The sequence below is a fragment of the Oncorhynchus tshawytscha genome, linkage group LG04, assembly GCF_018296145.1.
Source record: "Oncorhynchus tshawytscha isolate Ot180627B linkage group LG04, Otsh_v2.0, whole genome shotgun sequence".
Taxonomy (NCBI): Eukaryota; Metazoa; Chordata; class Actinopteri; order Salmoniformes; family Salmonidae; genus Oncorhynchus; species Oncorhynchus tshawytscha.
This window is the reverse complement of record NC_056432.1, coordinates 22,740,132-22,761,677: the sequence shown is the minus strand read 5'-3', so window position 1 is coordinate 22,761,677 and position 21,546 is coordinate 22,740,132. Positions and strand designations below refer to the sequence as shown.

General features: G+C 42.9%; 1 protein-coding gene across 1 annotated transcript; it reads right to left on the bottom strand.

The window, feature by feature from the left end:
* Positions 1 to 1,406: 1,406 nt before the first annotated feature.
* Positions 1,407 to 18,169, bottom strand: LOC112248327 (olfactomedin-like protein 2A). The gene is made up of 8 exons (XM_024417242.2): positions 17,847 to 18,169; positions 9,718 to 9,981; positions 8,658 to 8,765; positions 8,036 to 8,212; positions 7,639 to 7,894; positions 5,390 to 5,710; positions 4,950 to 5,135; positions 1,407 to 3,166 (listed from the first exon to the last, which is right to left on the bottom strand). Exons 1-8 carry the CDS (start codon positions 17,913 to 17,915, stop codon positions 2,562 to 2,564), a joined length of 1,986 nt encoding a protein of 661 aa, XP_024273010.1. The 5' UTR covers positions 17,916 to 18,169; the 3' UTR covers positions 1,407 to 2,561.
* Positions 18,170 to 21,546: the final 3,377 nt, after the last annotated feature.

Below are 21,546 nucleotides of genomic sequence, written 5' to 3'. Positions count from 1 at the left end.
GTGGTCTGAGTGGGGAGGAGAAAACAGAAAATGAGCTGTTATTGGCAGAGAGGTTTGGAACTCTCTTTCTTTTTGGTCTATTAACTAATTTACCACATGGTGATGTCACCATGGAAGGACAAAACTTCATCCCACCGAAACAGGCGTTTTCAGTCAGTCTCTGTGTAAAGGTTTTCCTCCTCTTCGTCTGAAGAGGAGGTGTAGCATGGATCGGACCAAGATGCAGCGTGGTAAGTGTCCATATCGTTTTTAATAACAAAAGCACTGAACACTATGAAATACAAAAACAATAAACCAATACGTGACATAACAAAACCGAAACAGTACCGTGTGGTGAAAAACAAACAAACAGTGAAACCCAGGCTACCTAAGTATGATTCTCAATCAGAGATTGACACCTGCCTCTGATTGAGAACCATACTAGGCCGAAACATAGAAATCCCAAAATCATAGAAAAACAAAACATAGACTGCCCACCCCAACTCACGCCCTGACCATACTAAATAACGACAAAACAAAGGAAATAAAGATCAGAACGTGACACTTTGCAAACAGCTCTTACACTAAAAAGGCAATTTCATCATGTTCACAATTTCAAAGTATTATTCCAACCTCGTAGTGTGGAAATATATATAACACAGAAACATTATGCTTTTGACTGTACTGGGGCCCATGGCAAAATGTGGGTCCGAGTGAATGAAATTTAAAACAAAATACATTTTCTCCACAGTCAAGAGAGGGGCCACTAAAATATTTTGCCGTGAGGTTGGGCCCCATAGAAGGATAGAGCTGGCCCTGGTGGCCATCATTGTCCCATGTTGCATGACAGCAACATGTTAGCATCTCACTGTACTGGTGGAGTTCATTGGCAATCAGACAATAACAAAAACATAAAACAGCATTCATTACATTCAAATTTGTGCATGCAATGGAAGTATTGGCTGTATTAGATGATGAAAACTCTAACGTGTGCAAAGCTGTACTTTAAAAAGCGTTGTTGAGGGGGTGGTGGTTGTGTTCCCAAATGAGGACCACATGAGAGGACCACACCCAATATACATTAATCTTATGCTACATTTCCACACCTCCCTCCAGCATTGCCTGGCTTGTAGCTTAGAGCTAAACAGTTTCACATCCCGAGCCAGCCATTCATCCTGCCCTGCCCTTGTTACCATGACCTCAGGACAGGCCGGCTCCTTTAGTGCACTCCCAATCAAGCAGTGCGGAGTGACCTTTGTACTGGAACAAAACACAAGTCAGGGAGAGAGTTAAGCACACACAAAAAACTCAAGAGGAATCATTGAGTCATTCTGCATCCTGTCAACACATAACACTGGGCATGGAAGTCCTGCTCCCCATGGCTTCCACTGGAACTGTGCACATGGATTTGGACTCCTCACAACAGATATTTAAAAATGGAATTGTTTATTTCATCCATAGCACAGAGACAAGCACAACGGGTTGTGTGTGTGTTATAATATTTCCACTTAAAATCCTTTGTCAGAAATTGTGTATCAAACACCACAACATTACAAATGAATACATTGCAGTGCTGTAATTAGCCGTGCACATTTCTGTGTACACTTACTAACAAAACTTTCAAAATAGATTCAGAATAAGTATGCAATTAAAGTGTTGTTTTTTTCTCCCCCAAAAAATAGGACAAATATGATAATAAAATGCTCAAAAGATATTTAGGCAAAGCTTTACTTGAATTAATGGTCTTCATAACGGCAGTACATGCACTACATACAGGTCTAATCATTTCTGACTTACCGTGAAGCTGAAACTGTCATAGAGGTTCATGGATTATATTTCCTTTAAAACAATACTGTACATCTGTATGCATTTACACAATTGACCTCCATGACAGTTAATTTCCTAAAGGGTAGTGATTTATAAATAGGCCAAAATGATTAGAACATGTCGTGAAGGTGTAAATGTTACAAGCAGCAACAATTGTATCTCTTCATTAAAACAAAAATGAACATATTACTTTACACAAAATGTATGTAAAGCAACAACAATGTAAATATAAAGCATACATTTCTGGTAAATTACAAGCGAATACAAAATCTTAAATTTAGAAACTCATGTATATTGTGTTTGTCAGCTCATATATTTTCAAAGTATCCCTCATCCTCACTAAAATAAACAATTTCAACAGTTAACACTACAGTACCCAACATCATGTATACATGTTCAAAAACAAAAGCATCAATAGGCCTGAAATGACAATGACAGATGATCAAAGTGGCTAGGTGGTAGGATGGAGCTTGATGGACCATAAAGATCAAATGGGAGGGATAAATGAGCAGTTGTCATTTCCAATAACATACCAACACAGTGTCCACATTGACGAGGAGTATTGTTGTGTATGGGACGCATGGTATGCTGTCAAGTGTCTTGGTTAGCATGCATTGAAAGAGGAATGTTGGCTGCTGAATCCAATATGGGTTCTGCTGGACTGTCCATTACTGACCATCTCTCTTATCTCTATGGGGGATGGCGATCCTGTCATGGTGCTGATGATACTTTACCAGAGCATAAAACGCCTGTGCTCATTGGTCAACAAAGTGTATGTTATATGTGAGTTGGTGTCCATTGTCCCAGGCATACAGGACCTTCTCCTTGGGGTTGTAGTCTATCTGGGTAGTGTAGGTGTACTCGTTGGTGAAGGGCAGGCGAGGGATAGCCTCTGAGTTGGTGTGGGTGTCGTAGGCATAGTTCACCTCCCCTTCCTTCTGGTTATAGACGTCCACAGCGTACAGCACCCCACAGATGATGAAGCAGTTCCCATAGGAGTTCCTCTTCAGGCCCGTCCTCCAGGTGGTCTCCTTCTTCATTGACAGATCCCCAGGGTCCAGCTTACTGATGACAATCACCTCCTGCTGGGAGTAGTCATAGTCCATGGAAGGGTAGATCACCCACAGCCCACTCTCGTCCACGGCAAAGTCAATGTCCGAGTGACCTCTCCACTTCCAGGGGGTAGTGTCCTCATAAACCACATCATGCAGGAGGGTCCAGGCGGCCACGTAGCGCATCCTCAGGTCGTACTTGATGATGTTCTTGGTGAAAGCTCGGTTGTAGTAGAAGGCTCCGTTGTACACCACGTGGCCCGTGCCGATCCAGTTGTAAGGCAGTTTGAAGAGGTTGCTCCAGCGACCTAACAGGACCATATACAGGGATGTTTACTGAGAAACTAATTGCATATCATGTTACCCCTCATACAGTATGCTAACATCATGCCATCTTATATATACACATGTACAGTCAAGTCATTGTGGGCGCCACTGAGGTGTTTAATAGTTATACCATAAACGTATATATAATGGTTTCACATGAGAGACTGGTTAGTTTCTGTTTGACTGTCCCACTCCCACTGTCCACACAGATGTCCTGTTATTAGTGTCATGATCATATCTGGTCACATCGCTCTCTAACAGTTCCACCTCAGGAAGTGTGATTTAGATAATGAATGAAGCTGCAGTGAAGGACAAAAACAACCCGTTAGCGCAGAACCACCCCCGCCCCAGCCCATGCCTCTGTAATCCCTCTCAGCTCTGGCCAGTTCAAAGGGGAGGCACATGTCAGCCTAGGCAGGGATCACAGCCACTCACAGAGATACCTAGTCATCCGCACACTGCTGTGAACTCACCACCCTACTGGATACCAGAGCAAAATCTCTTCACGCTTTGTAAGATGTGAGTTAAAAAAAGCTTCTGTCCAAACACCTCTAAATCAACCAGGCTAGTCCAGTGGGATAGATCATTTTACCCAGTCAGTTAAGAGGAGTAATCCTATTTCTCTCACCAAGTACTAGTGCAAGAAGGAGGGGGGGGGGGCTTTGTGTGTGAAATTATATGAACAGTATTACAACTAAACCTGCATGTTTGATTCTCAAGCTACTGTAGTGTATACTCACTGCATTTCATGGGTCCCTTTCTACTCACTGCATTTCATGGGTCACTTTCTACTCACTGCATTTCATGGGTCACTTTCTACTCACTGCATTTCATGGGTCACTTTCTACTCACTGCATTTCATGGGTCACTTTCTACTCACTGCATTTCATGGGTCACTTTCTACTCACTGCATTTCATGGGTCACTTTCTACTGCATTTCATGGGTCATTTCATCACTGCATTTCATGGGTCACTTTCTACTCACTGCATTTCATGGGTCACTTTCTACTCACTGCATTTCATGGGTCACTTTCTACTCACTGCATTTCATGGGTCACTTTCTACTCACTGCATTTCATGGGTCACTTTCTACTCACTGCATGTCATGGGTCACTTTCTACTCACTGCATGTCATGGGTCACTTTCTATTCACAACATTTCATGGGTCACTTTCTACTCACTGCATTTCATGGGTCACTTTCTATTCACTACATTTCATGGGTCACTTTCTACTCACTGCATTTGGTCACTTTCTACTCACTGCATTTCATGGGTCACTTTCTACTCACTGCATTTCATGGGTCACTTTCTACTAACTACATTTCATGGGTCACTTTCTACTCACTGCATTTCATGGGTCACTTTCTATTCACAACATTTCATGGGTCACTTTCTACTCACTGCATTTCATGGGTCACTTTCTACTAACTACATTTCATGGGTCACATTCTACTCACTGCATTTCATGGGTCACTTTCTACTCACTGCATTTCATGGATCACTTTCTACTCACTGCATTTCATGGGTCACTTTCTACTCACTACATTTCATGGGTCACTTTCTACTCACTGCATTTCATGGGTCACTTTCTACTCACTACATTTCATGGGTCACTACAGATCATTAGAGACTATAATACTGTTACACTGATCTCATTCCATAGATGTACAGTTGAAACCCCATGCTCCATAGAAATTGAAAATAATAGAAAATAATTAACAATTATAATGATATAACAATATTCAATTTCTATGCCATGCCCACCTTGTTTGAAGTTGTCCAGGTTTCGGAACTCCACCAGGTTGTTGCCGTAGTAATAGTTGGTGACGTAGATCTTTGAGTCCTTGGCCAGGGGATCCTTCATCCAGGCTCCTTCGTTCCGCCCATAGCTGTGCTGCTTCTCTGGGAGCTCAATAGAGGCCAGAGTCCCCTCACAGTCCAGGATTTTACCTGCCAAGTACAGTACAATACAGTCAACACAGAAACTACCAGAAAACTGGATAAAGAATGGCCTGCATGAGTTTTCAATCATTCAATTTCACAGTTACACATATTCTGGCAGCTAAACATTACATGTTTATCCGTTACTGAATTGGACAGAGTCATAGCACTGACTGTCTCTATTGCTGTCAATGAGCACACTTAGTTGTTATATGGTGTAGTATAATGTACACTACACTAGGTAATTGTGTAGGTCAGGCTACCTGCTCTGTGTAGGATTGGCCGGCTGTTGTTGTCAGAGTTGTCTAGGAACAGCATGATGGTGGGGGCTGGTCTGTCTAGCCTTTCAACTCTTGCTACAATGGTGGTGGTGGTAGTGGATGGCATTGTAGTACTGGCTGTTGTTGCTGCCGTTGTTGTCGTGCTCGTGGTAGTGGTGGTGGTTGTGGTAGTGGTTGCAGTTTCTTTGGTAGTTGTTGGCTCAGCTGTGGTTCCCTCAATGGTTTCCAGGACAATTTCAGCACCTCCGTCCTCAGAGTGTGTCTCTTTGACGTGGTGGACAGTGTGAGTCTTGGCAGTGTTGTCTGAGGATAAAGACAAGTATTGGAAAGTAGGCCATGGGATTTAGTTAGACTCAAATTCAAAGTCTGGAGGATCCTTGTCTTCACTAGTTTTCATTAGAATTAGTTGGCTTAATTAATCAAAAAGGCCCTGTATGGGCTGCTTTTGAGACCTCTGTCAGAGAGACAGACACTGTACAGTACCACAGATTTCCAGGGGCCACATCAAAGGGGAATGCATTAGTTATATAGCACACAGAGTATGCCAGCTTCCTCTCGCTGTCTCTGTCCCCTCCTCTGTAACCAAGTCTGTCCCGCTGTCTCTGCCTCTCTGTTTGGATTCAGAATTCCACAGCCCTCACATGGCATTTTCTTATCCCTGGCCATGGAGAGAGTAGCAGAATAGCAGAACAGAGGACAGTGTCAGGAGGACCGGGCCAGCCTGAGGCTGATCCCCTCTGTTACTCATACTTTCACTTCCTTAGCTGCCAGACAGATGCGTGAGATAAAACGTCTCTGCCTGCTACATAAGCAGCACATCTGCACCACACGCGCACTCTGAACCTCAGGGTGCTAGCCGTGTACACTACTTGACCACATGTATCTACTGAAGGCCTCACAAGATAGGGAGTCAGGAACAGCTTAGGAGTCAGTCAGGCAGCATAGATAGGAGAATGTGCTGTAGGTCTCTAAAGTATGTTCTGAAAGAGAAACAGTGTTGCTTGATTCTTCAAAAGCCACATCGTCCTTTATCTAAATGATGCAAGGCTTCTGGTTAACATTCACCTTTGAATAAAGGCAAACTACTCTTTGTGAGAGATTATGGAAATGAAGCTGAATCAATTCACTGGGTTGACAAGGGTGGCTGCACTAACCAAAGTATGGCTAAACAGCTTGGCATAGCAGAACACATGACCTGACAACATATGTGCATTTGCGCCCTGAGCAAACCTAGCATACCTACAGTATCTATTCAATAAGGATTGTGAGGAGTCAGGAAATGTTTTGTCAGCTTTCATCGGCACAGTGATGAGGGCCCACAACACATTGTGTATGAGGAGTGAAGCTGAGGCGTGTAGTGGATGTGGCTATGTTCCATTGAAATGACATTCCATTAGCTCTATGTATTATTTAATGCTCGCTGAATGCACGCATGCAATTCGATCCTCTGATGGCCCAAGCCCTGCTTGGTTGGAAATAACAGCAGGATAAATCTTGTACTGTGGATCTGGTGATCTACGGTGAAGGATTCACTGTTTTACTGTTTCCAAGATGCCAAGAGTAGTACTAAGATTTACACTCCTTTATCACGTGTGTAAGAACAACATATTTAATTCAAATTTGAAGGGCTTGCTCTACACAAACTTGAAGGGCTTGCTCTACACAAACTTGAAGGGCTTGCTCTACACAAACTTGAAGGGCTTGCTCTACACAAATTTGAAGGGCTTGCTCTACACAAACTTGAAGGGCTTGCTCTACACAAAAAAAGAAAATATGTGATGGAGACGTACAACATCCGTTTCGGTTGGGAATCTGAAATACAGTCTGGTGTAATGCTGATCCAGCATAATGTAATGTAGATCCAAGAGTACAATTTAGTTATTTGAATTGGTTTTGTTTAGAACAATCACAATAAGGTCTGACAACATTAGAACAGCACATAGATGATCTCATACAGGCTGGCTGAGTGCTGCTAACTCAGCTGAAGTCACAGCCCAATGTTGTCTTTAGGGGTTAGTGGGCTCCATACACATGCTCATACTGGGCTGGGAGAGAGAGTGGTCCAACTCTCCCCCTTTATCAAATCCAAATCATATTGTATTGGTCGCATACACATATTTAGCAAATGTTATTGTGGGTGTAGGGAAATGCTTGTGCAAAGTTTCTTAGGAGCAATGAACAGGGAGACCATGTCTATCGGCACCATCTTGTATCGGCCCTTGTTCTCTCACCTTTACCACCTGTGCCGTGCTCGTCCCCATCCACCTTGGCTGCTTTGTAGTAGGTGATGCCCCTCACTACCCCCGGCTGGTGCCCTGCCACCTTGGCCTTGGCTGTGGGGTCAGGCTTGACAGGTTTCCCAGGCTTGGTGCTCTCTTTCTTAGGTTTTACGACCTTTTCCTTGGGCGGCTTGGGAGGGGGCTTGGATGAAGGGGGCTTTTTGTTAGGGTTTTTTACGGTGTCCTTGGTTTTCTCATCATTGGTGTTCTGTAAACATTGACATTCAATTCAAGCCTGTCATTTATGGTGTGTCAGCGGGCATGTGAACATTGATTTGTGTGTTTGATGTGTAATTTGTGAGCAAGCTTTTGTGTGGTGGGTGTGTGTGTGTTTGAGAGACACACTTACCTGAGCTTTGGTCTCTGTTTGGTCTTTCTGCAGTAGCTGCAGGCCCAGACTGGAGATCTGCTTCTTGATGCTCATCATGATGTTGGAGTAGTTCTCATACCTCTTAAACTGGTTAGTCAGTGTGATCATGCTGTCCCTTACAAACTCATTGTCCCGAGTCAGGTTGGTCTTGATTGTCTGTGGAAACAGACGTGTTCTAAGAATCCGGCGAGTCCATTGTACCAACCAAATGCAAATAACTTTGTTAACGAAAACAGACCCCTTTTGTAAAAACATTACAAACACAAAACCTGGGAGAACCAGTCACACAAATCTCTCTCTCCGCCCTCTAGTTCATCTTCTCCTGTTTGACTAGTGAATAACTGTGGGGGTTAAAGAAATCTCTGTGGATACTGTAACCATGCCGTTTAGGTGGGGAATTACTGGTATCTAATCACAAACCATTTCATCAGCTCTCTGTCTGCATAAGGACCATATACAGCTAGAACGGCAAGAACCCAAATACATTCACATACAGTATATAGGAAGGCATGCAAACCTAGTATTCCCTGTTTTTTGTTTTATGTCCTTGTTATTGTTCTACTTGTTGTACTCTACGAGGACGTTGTTTTTTTGGGCTTACCTCCTCTAGTGTGTTCATCTGGGAGACCACCTTGTTGATGTAGGAGTGAACCTTCATGAGGTCCAGACTGTACAGCGTCCCCTCCAGTAGGTCCACCATGGAATGCAGCTGGACACCCACACACAGCACAGAGGACAGTGATTAGCACGAAACATAATAAAGAAGCGGGAAAATATGTTCACAGGTTTTACACTTGACATTTAATTGAGTATGTGAATTCAATAACACCTAAAAACACCCACGCCTATTTCCATTTAAAAGTATTGACTTAACAATGGGTGCTGCTTTATACTACCCTCATCTCTCAGTCCTGAATCAGACACCTGCCAACTACAAATCCACTGTTTCAGCAATTTGGCTTTCATATTGCATTAATAGCCCTCCTCAGAAGTTATTTTCAGCCTTTCCTTTGTAATGCAATTCAATGTATTCCTTATAAGACATGGCTATGTCTAAACCCAGTCAGATCACACATCTGGTTCTGGTTCTTCCCTTCATGTGGCGCATAGCATGCCTCATCTCCTCTCCTCTCACTCCCAGTGAAAAATGTATGTGTGCTTCAGATACGTACATCCTGAGAGGTGCTGAGATGTTATTGACAGATAGAGAACCCAGTGAGCTCATGGAAACCTGTCTGTGCAACAACCTGGGAAACTTTAAAGCTTTTTATTTTATTTTATTTAACTAGGCAAGTCAGTTAAGAACATATTCTTATTTTCAATGACAGCCTAGGAACAGTGGGTTAACTGCCTGTTCAGGGGCAGAACGACAGATTTGTACCTTGTCAGCTCAGGGGTTTGAACTTGAAACCTTCTAGTTATTAGTCCAACGCTCTAACCACTAGGCTATCCTGCCACCTTTAATTTGAACAATTATAAGGATATCCTATTTCTGCTTCTCCCATGATTATGTACAGTATATCTTCAGGACCAAACCACACACATGCAATCAGGGTCTCTGTCACGGTCTTTACATAGTCAATTAAGTGATTTTACTACCAACATTTACAGTTCTAATGTTATTTTACCACTAAGTTGGGTCTGTTACTGCTGGAACACACCTTGAGCAGTTCAGGGGCCTGTTTCTTCAGCTTCTCCATCTTCCACTCGTTCTCACAGGGGTTGAGGGAGGAGGGGGGGGCAGTGCAGGAACACTTGCAGTCCGATCCAGAGCTGACGGTCTCCACCGTGTAAAAGTCCTCCACACGCACGCTGCCACTCCGCAGACGCTGGCATGCATCCTTGCTCAGTGGCCTCATGATGCACTTACAGCGACAGTCTGAGCCCTCGGAAGTCATCCGCACCGGCTCCGTCTCCCCGAAGATCTGACAGGAGACAGAGTTGAAGAGAGTGGATGAAATGGACTGATTTGAAATATTGTTTAGCACTGATTGAAAAAAAGCATTCTTGACGTGTAATGAGCTGGACATGGTTCCTGTTCCTCAGCGACAGGAGTCAATCACAGCCTGGGATGATGTCACAGCGCGGGGTTGAATGTAAAAGGGCGAGTCTGGAGCCTGATCAGTTGTCACAAATCCTGACAGACATTCTGAGAAAGCAACTCATAGTGATCAATGGTCAGGGTTGAACTTTATATCAATTCACCCCGTGAACATTATGATTCATTCAAATATACGCTGAGCTTGGGTTTTCTTCTCACAGCAGTCTATGGAGAGCTGTTCCAATGTTCTGAATGACTCCCTCCCAGGTGGACATTCTATGAATAAAACATACATTTTCTTAGGAGGGAAACAAAAGCATGGGAATGAAATTGATCTTGGGACATTAACCACATGCTTCCTCTTCTTTGAACACTAGCCGTCACGAAGCACATGAAAGCCATTGAGACCAACGCAATGCCATTAATATCAACTCTTATCCCCAGCTGTGTCAGACGCTAGCACTCCCCACACATGGTGTAAAATGAGAGAACTCTGGCCGACCATTTGCAAGCTCATGCTTACTGACATCATCCTCAGAATCACTCCAGATAAATAACAAAAAACAAACATTGAATAAACAATACATATTTTATTATAGACAGTCATCAAAGTGAAGTGTTTATGGGTTTCATATTTAGGCTCAGTCATAAATTTGACATTTGTATACCATACATTTATTGCAAATCTGATTTAACGTTTGTTTGTTGTTGACAGGTCGATGACGAGCAAAACCTTCATTTCACAGAGAACTTAAGATGTCACTGTAGTTCTCAAGTGTCTTTCTCTCTGTCTGTCTCTCTGCCGGTGTCTGTGACTGGCAGTGCTCTCTCTGGTCATCTCCCCATGTACAGGCCAGGGGGTTGCTGCACTGTATTGATGCTAATCTCATCTTCCAGCACCTTCTGGGGCCCAGCTCCCTCTCACACCCTCTTTCCAGGGGGCTTAACCTGTCATCTTCCTCCAATGAGATGTTGGAATCTCTATAAACCCTGGGGCAGGCAGACCCACATGCATCTCTATAAACCCTGGGGCAGGCAGACTCACATGCATCTCCATAAACCCTGGGGCAGACAGACCCACATGAATCTCTATAAACCCTGGGCAGGCAGACCCACATGAATCTCTATAAACCCTGGGCAGGCAGACCCACATGCATCTCTATAAACCCTGGGGCAGGCAGACCCACATGCATCTCTATAAACCCTGGGGCAGGCAGACCCACATGCATCTCTATAAACCCTGGGGCAGGCAGACCCACATGCATCTCTATAAACCCTGGGAAGGCAGACCCACATGAATCTCTATAAAACCTAGGCAGGCAGACCCACATGCATCTCTATAAACCCTGGGCAGGCAGACCCACGTGCATCTCTATAAACCCTGGGCAGGCAGACCCACATGCATCTCTATAAACCCTGGGAAGGCAGACCCACATGCATCTCTATAAACCCTGGGCAGGCAGACCCACATGCATCTCTATAAACCCTGGGAAGGCAGACCCACATGAATCTCTATAAACCTGGGAAGGCAGACCCACATGAATCTCTATAAACCTGGGAAGGCAGACCCACATGAATCTCTATAAACCCTGGGAAGGCAGACCCACATGAATCTCTATAAACCCTGGGAAGGCAGACCCACATGCATCTCTATAAACCCTGGGCAGGCAGACCCACATGAATCTCTATAAACCCTGGGAAGGCAGACCCACATGCATCTCTATAAACCCTGGGCAGGCAGACCCACATGAATCTCTATAAACCCTGGGCAGGCAGACCCACATGAATCTCTATAAACCCTGGGGCAGGCAGACCCACATGCATCTCTATAAACCCTGGGGCAGGCAGACCCACATGCATCTCTATAAACCCTGGGGCAGGCTGACCCACATGCATCTCTATAAACCCTGGGGCAGGCAGACCCACATGAATCTCTATAAACCCTGGGAAGGCAGACCCACATGAATCTCTATAAACCCTGGGCAGGCAGACCCACATGAATCTCTATAAACCCTGGGGCAGGCAGACCCACATGAATCTCTATAAACCCTGGGGCAGGCAGACCCACATGAATCTCTATAAATCCTGGGGCAGGCAGACCCACATGCATCTCTATAAACCCTGGGGCAGGCTGACCCACATGCATCTCTATAAACCCTGGGGCAGGTAGACCCACATGAATCTCTATAAACCCTGGGGCAGGCAGACCCACATGAATCTCTATAAACCCTGGGCAGGCAGACCCACACGAACCTCTATAAACCCTGGGGCAGGCAGACCCACATGAATCTCTATAAACCCTGGGGCAGGCAGACCCACATGAATCTCTATAAATCCTGGGGCAGGCAGACCCACATGAATCTGTATAAACCCTGGGGCAGGCAGACCCACATGAATCTCTATTAACCCTGGGGCAGGCAGACCCACATGAATCTCTAAACCCTGGGGCAGGCAGACCCACATGAATCTCTATTAACCCTGGGGCAGGCAGACCCACATGAATCTCTAAACCCTGGGGAAGGCAGACCCACATGAATCTCTATAAACCCTGGGGCAGGCAGACCCACATGAATCTCTAAACCCTGGGGCAGGCAGACCCACATGAATCTCTATAAACCCCGGGGCAGGCAGACCCACATGTGGTACCACTTACAGCAGCACAAGAATGCAGCATTACAGTTATTCTGTCTGTCTGTGCCCTTACTCTGCCACGTTGTATCGAGACAGGATAAACGTCTCAACTGTGCACTCAAACAAGGTATTTAGGGGAGAATTGTCTGCTTCCTCCTACACCAAACCTGCACTGGGCAAGTCAACTGTAGATCTGGGCAGATATCTGTGGAGAGCAATTCTGCTTGTCTATGTCAGTAAAGAGCAACCTAAACCCTAGCTTAGAGCATCAACCCTAAGTAACAGTGCGTACATGTCCAGTTACTGAGGGTTCTCTGAGAGTGATAATGTTTATGGAGGCCAGACCCTGCAGGCTGGTGAGGGTAGGGAGAGGAGGGGGTGGGCTCATTAGTGGAGGAATGCAGCCTGAATGACATGAGTGGGTTAGGGGGCAGTACCCTCCATTACTGCAGACTTACACTCAGAGGGGTCTTTGATTATTGGGCAAGACCCCTGTGTGCGTAGTGGCCGGCCATTCCTGACCCATGTCAAGTGAAAAAGGCAGTGGGTTGGGTTGACAAATGATACAACCACATGAAAACAGAGTGGATTAGCAGATTCAAGTTCCCTTGGAGGGGTTGTGCCCACAGCCCCACTGAGCCTTATTGTTCCACCCAAGACGCAGGCGAGCCAAACCCAGGCTGCTTCTTAGCAACATGAGCTTAAGATGCTTCAAGTACTAAGTACTATGGCAAACCTGGTGAAATTTCTTCCAGCTTGACTGGGTTGCCTCCAAGGCACCTGTGTTTGTTATTTTGTGTATTGATTAAGAGGGAAGAGTTAGAACACACCATTAATTTATAGGCTCCTCCCTCTCAACCCTGTCAACTGTACACACAGACTGGAGCAAGATGGGCGTCCACTATCCTAATTATAAAGAAAGCTAAATTATATTGTCTATGCGAACCATTATTGTCCTCGCTCTGTTCATTTAGCATCCCATGCCAAGAGAACTTCCAGCATGAAAGCAGACAACAGACCTCAGATAATTCATAATTAAGACTGCTAAAAGCTCAACGCATGCTTTGAGTTTGGAGCCTTTGACCTCTGAGAGCGGTCAAGTTTCAGGTCAAAAGAATAGGACCCAAAGACAAACTCTTGTCTGTACAATAGGGGGAAGGGACCCAACTGCATGGCTTCACATTCACACACATTCCATAGACCACAGTACATGACTAGATCACTAACTCACTGAAGGCTACGGCCACTATTACAGTGACAATGACTAAGTGAAACCTCAATTGTGTCCACATTTGTTAAAAAACAAGATTCATTACACACAATGGCTGGCACATTCCAGGAGCTTGTTAGTCTTATCTTTAAACACAGAAAACCAATGTTATTCTATGATGGCCTTGACACTGTTACTGTAACACTAACCTTGGTCCGTATAAACAAGGATGTCCGTTTCAGACCGTAGATTTAGTCTAATTGTTCAGGCCAGCTGCATGTTGTTACTAGGCCTACGGCTTGTGGACTTAACAAGGGCTCTGTAGCTTTAACACACAAGATAATTTATGTAGGCTACTTTCCACAAACTTGTATTAATACACAGTCAGGTCCAGAATGTTGGTCACCCTTCATTAAGATGAGAAAAAAAGACTGTAGAAAATAAATAATAGAAATATTGAGCTATATTGTTTGCAAAAAAGGGGAAATTATATTATTTTATACTAATACAATTGCTCAGATTTAGAGATTTTGTTTAGCAAGTTTTTAAAAATGATCTCAAATTATTATTTATACACTGTATTTTGCTCTTATTTATCAAGGGTGACAATAATTCTGGACCTGACTGTAAATAGATCAAGAACAGACGCTGATGCAGGTCAGTTGTCCATCTCAAAGACTCTCAACTCAGTAAGCTGTTTCTGAGGTAAGCTGATAGATAAAACTCCTCCATTAGTAGATGTAGGACTGTTAGAGTGACAGGGCTGAATCCAATCCATGTCAACTCAAATATTATTGGTCACATGCACATATTTATAACAGATGTTATTGCGGGTGTAGCGAAATGCTTCCACACAGTATTTACATGTCTGGATAGGGTTTTTCCTGTTCACTAAATCAAAGTGATGATATTTCAGGTTAGGAAAAAGGTTAAAAAGAAGTTCACCCCAAAATCACCATCTAATAAGATGGAATTGTATTACCCTAATGCATCCATTAGGGTCTTTACAACAGCTAGTAGAATATTGACTCAGCTTGACTTTAAGATCATTTTTCACCCATGAAGAACCTTGAACTGTCCCTTTAAATGATTTGACTTATCACCTTGTTCTCCAGTCTAAACATTACAGACCAAACTGGAGTCCAAATTCTTGTCCAGAAAGTCCATCTGATTCCTAATCTAATTAGTGGTGACTATGATAAACAGTCTTACTGTGCCACTGTAAATCTGAACCTGGGCTACAGGGGGAAACTTAAGCCGTCAGCCTGGAGATGAACCATGAGATTGCTGTCCCTAACCTGAACAGAAACTGGCATTAGCACTAGCACGCTAATTAGCTGGACACAAGCTTACTGAGCACTTGTTTTTTGGGGGGTTACACATCCACATTCCATCTAGAGCTGTTTATGTGTACGACCAAGCACACCATGAACCTTTTGGTTATCTTCAGTGGCTACTACTGAATGATCCAGATGAGAGGAGAAAGAGAGAAACAGTTATCTTTGTATTATCAGGGCAAGTCTGGAACCAAAGTCATGAATGGAATTAGCTGGTTGTCATTGCTTTCCTCCCCAGATGCTGTTGTTTTGGGAGCCAGGTGTTTGAAAGGGATACGTATACAGATGACTGCCTACTGGATAGATATATAGATGGAACTGATTGCTTTTAGGAAAAACCATAGATCATTGTCTAATATTCCACATGATTGTACAATTGCATCAAACCTTCCCTTAATTAATTTGGACGTTTTTTTCCCACCATAGTGATGGACCCTGGATGTGATGGATGCTGCTTGGGAGAAATTGCCAGCTGAAAGAGACATCCTCTCTCTCCGTTGTGGAACTAACAGCAAGACCCTGCTGGCTCCTCACTGGGCACAGATTCACATCATAGCAGTCAGGCACAAGGAGACATACAGTAATGCACACTGGAAAAGCAGGTGGAAGGCAGGTGGTGTAGAGGATGGGTGAAACATACTTCCCTTTGACTATGTGGTCCTTTGGCAGCCATTTTCTATATGGAGCATCCTTAGATAAAGGGCTCAGACAAATATAACTAATAATTAAGCTTTCAGCTATAAATGTGTGTTAGTTTTCTCTTACATCACATCGCTCAGAGGAAAAGGAAGATTGCTTTTTGTTTGCTGTTACGGTCTGTGTCACTGTCTCCTTCATTTCCTGCTGTTCAGAATCAAAGCTCTCTTCCATCTGCAGTGAGGCCACGGCCCCTGAGACCTTCAGACAGACCGTCTAACACATTGAGTCTCATTTATTCATTAAGTCCCAGGGACACACTGAGGCTTGTTAGTTCATTACTGTGACAGGGGGGCGTCCTGTCTCCTCCCTACATTTATCTCTCTCCGTCTCTCTCTCTCCGCCCTCTCATTGACCTCTCTGCAGTATTCCTGGCCTTGTTTGCAACCAAAACAAGGGGCAGGTGCACACGCCTGTTCCCATGCCATTGCACCGTACCCTCTGTGTCCTCCTCTGAACTGGCTTTGTCTCGCAATCATCTCAGTGCCACCAGTGGGCCATGAAACTGTAAGCTGGGCAGGATGTGTCCAATGGGACGGAATGAGGAAGAGGGCAGCCAGGCTGCACACAAGACAGGCACATGAGACGTCTCACAGAGAACAGAGAGAACCATATTAAAATCGATCACAAGTTTGTGATCCTACTGGGCTTTCCTCCAGGTCACCATCAATACATTTTATGATCAGGGTAATAATAAGGGATTATCATTTTCAGAGTCCTGCTAATGCAATTTTACACTACATTCCACTGTTCTTGAGAGAAAACTAATACCATGATGTGAACACATGACACCTGTGCTCATTGTTCTAACTGTTCCACACACACTGTTCCTCTCACGCACAAAGTAGAAGAAAATCTGCTAGACAGCCTTCATGGTCTTGTGTGCCTCTTGTCTTGTACCCATGTTGTTTTCTAGACCAAGGGGGAAGTAGTCATCCACACAGAACCATGGGGGAGTAGGGATTAGACTATCCTCAAAGCATTGCAGTTCTATGAGAGGGGTTATGGAAGTCCAGCAGCTGTTCAAACAAGGCAGGGCAGATATTACTGTTACCCGACTGGGTGCCACTGCCATCTCTTTCTACATTTAATCTGGCATCAGGCCCTACACATGAAGGCTCACGGGGAAAACCTCATGTAATGGTTACTTAGTTTGATGACATGCAATAAGGTGATTCAAAGCCTAGATTTATAAATCAAGCTGGCTGATGTAATTTTACATTAATGACATCTATTCATCATAGCAACAAATGTGCGGAATTACATTAGAAGGCTGGTGTGTTGAAGCATGATGCCCAGTCCCCACAAGATTGAAAGTAGTGAGAGAGAGTCAGGACTGCTATTTCTGTCCATGAAGAGGCAAAATGATTGATCTCTGACTGGACACCTGGCCATATGAAGCAATGGTTGATATTGGGAATGGGCATTCTAATTTGGAAATCATATGGATTATTGGGATAACATGGATGTGTAGGCCTACTGTTCGTCATGCAAACTGCTCCTCCCTTTCAACAACCTCATGCTACAAGACCATTGGGCCTTCACACCCACGTGAACGAAATAACTCTTTTGAATTGAACAATGCAAATTGTGCAATACTTTAATGGAAATAATGTATGTTGATTTTTCAGTGAGATAATATGTTTTTATTTTATTTTAAGAATGCATAAATCATTGCCTTTCAGATATAATCTGAACAGCAATAATCAATATCTTCTACAGTAGCAGAACTGTAGGACAGGATTTACACATTTTTATTCAGATTTTATCACAAGGATTCCCAGTACCATAACGCATGGTGGAATTCCTTACCTTTGCCATTGCAGCATCAAACAGGTGTTATCAGTCCATTACTAAGTCATGCCTATAACTTACCTTACTCTGCGCAGTGACATCTTTACACACCACCAGTAGGCAAGCTAATAAATGCGTAAATCTCCACATTTTCTCCCAGGTGCCTGGTGACAGATAAATGATCCCTCCAATAACAACCTTTTATGTCGGAATGACAAGAATATCGGTTACTGTATTATTCAATCCATGAGGTAAGACATTCGCACGAGATATTAGGGCTCCATTGTCATAGACCCACGTCGTGTAAATTGTTGCCGTAATATGCGCAGGAAGCAGTTTTACAAGTTGATCAGGCGCTGTCTGCACTCTAGTCCTTGGCTCCGCGCATCAGCGGTAAAAGTAAACATCATCCACCCATCTTCTCTTCTCCACACATGGGAGGGGCAATTTACACACACACTTGACATCAACTTTAACATTGGATAATAAATATAATCTTAGCATTAGAGTCATTTCAGACGTGAGACATGTTTCAATAGTTTTCTAATATTCAATAACACTTTTTAAACCTTTATTGCGACAAATCTGACAATTATCATTTACGCATGGCGCACAGTTGATATGAATTACGCGTAAAAGCTGCATTTATTCTATAACATTTTAGCATTCCATTTGATATTTTATTGGCACATATTAAATGTAGGCCTGTGCCCAAGGTTCAGAGTTGTCAGACTGCTGCTCGGCCTGCTCGCGACAAGACATGATCAGGGGAGATAGGACACGTACAGTGGAATGTCAAAGGGTTGCAGCACCATCTCCTGGTTATTCGTAAAGTTTACAGTCACAGTAGTGTTCCTTGGGGTCGTCTTGTACCAGGGGGCTCAATTCAATCAAACCCCCATTACAGACGAATGTTCGATTTTTTTCTCTCTATGATCAAAGCACACGGGTTTGGGTATAAAGGATACTATAAGCCTGAGAGTTCACAAAAGAAAACCGAAAACGTTTTTTTTTGTTGGCTCCATTAGTAGCTTTAGGATTAGAGTTAGATGACAAGGCACAAACCATTTAAAGGGCAACTCCGCCACTTTTCAATCTCATATTCATTATCTCCAGCGACAAGCCAGGGCCTATGTGGAAACAGCACGTTTCTTTGATCTGTGGTTAAAAAGATAAAGAAACATTTCAAAACCTGCAATGAGTTTCTAGCCAGAGGGACTTTTTTTTCTTGCTCCCCATATCACCACGAATCTCCTGGTGTTTGAAAATCACAGTTTTTAAACTTTTGATGAAGTCATCGATATAACTTTTTCATGTTATATATGTTTTCTACAAAAAGTAGAAATGTGTCGTTTTCACATGTGTAGAAAGTGGTTTGGTGCTGAAGATAAGGAATATGAGGTTGAAAAGTGTCGGAATTGCCCTTTAAACTATGAAGTTTAATCAACAAAGGTCCGTTTTGGCCAAAGAATCTAAATGGATATCAGAAACACAATGGTGACAGACACGTGACAACAGCATTTTGCAGACTTTCCCCCCAGAATCACCCTGATCAATAAAATGGTCAATCACTGTTTGATTAATTTGGCCATTATTTGTTATAAACCTTGAAGACCATTTTACGTTATCCAAGTAAACTTTGTACAACAATAATAACAATACGGTGTTATTACATCCTACTCTATGTTTATAAACACATCACAAAACCTGAAACGGAATTATGTTCTGCTGCACAAATCTTATTGACTACTCATTGCCAACTCAGCGGAATGATGCAGGACCATCAACTACAAACACGACGACCAAACCCTACATAACCCAGAATGCATACTGCAGCGCGTACGTCATTGCTTAATGTTCAGGGTAAATGATTTGTGTAGGTATGGGGGTGTGGAAGAACTGTTAGTCTTACTGACACCAGCAGGTTTGGGGCTACAGTCTGTCCAGTGAAGACAGTAGCGTCTCAACACAACGAAGACAGCTAATTGCATTATCGAATTGAAAATATTGCTAATAGGCGCCCGGCTGATAGAACGGCGCGCATGCAGCTTTCATGAAGGAGGATGGAGATAGAGGACAGGACGAATGGGTTCGATTACCCAGAGAGAAACAATACGAAGTCCGTTAACGGTACGTGCCGTCGGTGCTATCCTTGTTCCAATTCTATTGGGAATGAATAGTAAACATCAGCATTACATTTGACTACAGTAGTATAGGCTTCCTAGTCTAAAGGCTACATTTGATGAAGTTTATTATTTTTTTGTATCAGGTTTTATGCACGCGAATCTATTCATGTGGAAAAAACATTTACAGTCATTGGGAAAACACAAACATGCATATCCATTTCCCTACATTCTTGATATATTGTTATACAATTATTGTAACATAGTTAATAATGCTGTTTATAGGCTACTTAATATTTTACTTATTCTAAGTGGGGTTTGATAAGGTGAAAAAAATACAGTAGCCCACCTTGTGCATGGGCTGTCAATTGCCTTTCAAAATGTGTCTTACCTATGGGAATTATCTGATCATGTGGGCTCCCTGCCAACTTTATTTTGTTTGTCAGTGTTGATTCTTGCATATTTCACACTGTGATTGGTTTGAGTGTCGTTTGCTGAGAACCAAGGTAGGAATGTTTTTATTTGGACGTGAGAAGTCAGTGGTATTTTGGAGATCGTAAAAGGTGAACTTTTGAACTTGGAGAACGCCCTTAAGCTATTAGATTTAGTCCCAAAATCCTATGTTGGCCACCACAAAACATGGAAATTGAAATGTTTTGTGGTGGAGAGAGCAAAAGCATTGCGTTTTAACTATTAAATGGATCCAATTGATTGGAATGACTACTTGGCAAAATGTCTTAGATCTGTTATTAGACCACTTCTCAGAAGAGCGATAGACAGGCTATGCGGCATTGTTTTAAATCTAAAAAATATATTTATTTCGAGGCTATTATAGAGTAGCTATAGACCTATATTGTTTGATACATTTTGGTGAGAAGATTGCATCCATAATTGCACCACGTGTGACTGTCGTACATGTTGGGGACACAATTCACTCTTTCTTATAAAGCTATACATCATACATTTGGTTATATTTAGTTTAATAATGATTTCTCTCATGCACATTTATTTGACAAATTACAAATATCGACGCGTTATTTCAGGGGAGGGACATTACTGTCTCATCCATGCACCAGGGCCATGTATCGTGCCCCCGTGTGGGTGTGAAGATTTATTGTCATTTCAAGGATTACAATTCCTTACGCATTGACGAGGAATAGTAATTGAAAATGATTGATCGAAGTTAAAGTTTATATCACAGTGGACCGTCAGCTAATATATGAATCATATTTTGGCAAGCATAAGGCCACTGTGCATTAATTAATGGTTTAGCCTAATGCATGTTAAACCGAGTACTTGAGATTTAATCAGTGACATTTCTATAAGATTTGGATCTTTTTTTGTGTGCAAACATTTCAATGACAAATGTAGAGACTCACCAAATAGCCTACAATAAGGGAAAAAAAGCTCATTTAGGGCGGGTTCTGTGGCACTTTGATATACATAAATGTACAAATGTTACATTTAAGGATTTAACTTTATTATAAGACAAGTTATAATATGTTATTAGAACTTGTGCTTATAAAATGATCATAAACATTATTACATAGTTTGAAGTAAAATAAAGTAGCTCATTTAAATAAAATTAAGAAAAAACTAGTTTAAGGCATGTTATTCGTGTTCCTTTGATTAAGCATAGGCCTTTACCTCATAATAAA

Bases quoted from the DNA above. Each gene is read 5' to 3' on its own strand.
- LOC112248327 (XM_024417242.2), bottom strand. From the start codon at position 17,915: ATGTGGAGATTTACGCATTTATTAGCTTGCCTACTGGTGGTGTGTAAA. The intron at 8,766-9,717 runs GTGTGTTCCAGC...GTGGGTGTCCAG, and splicing joins AGGCCCCTGAACTGCTCAAG to CTGCATTCCATGGTGGACCT. The intron at 5,711-7,638 runs GTGAGAGAACAA...CTTTATCCTCAG, and splicing joins GCACGGCACAGGTGGTAAAG to ACAACACTGCCAAGACTCAC.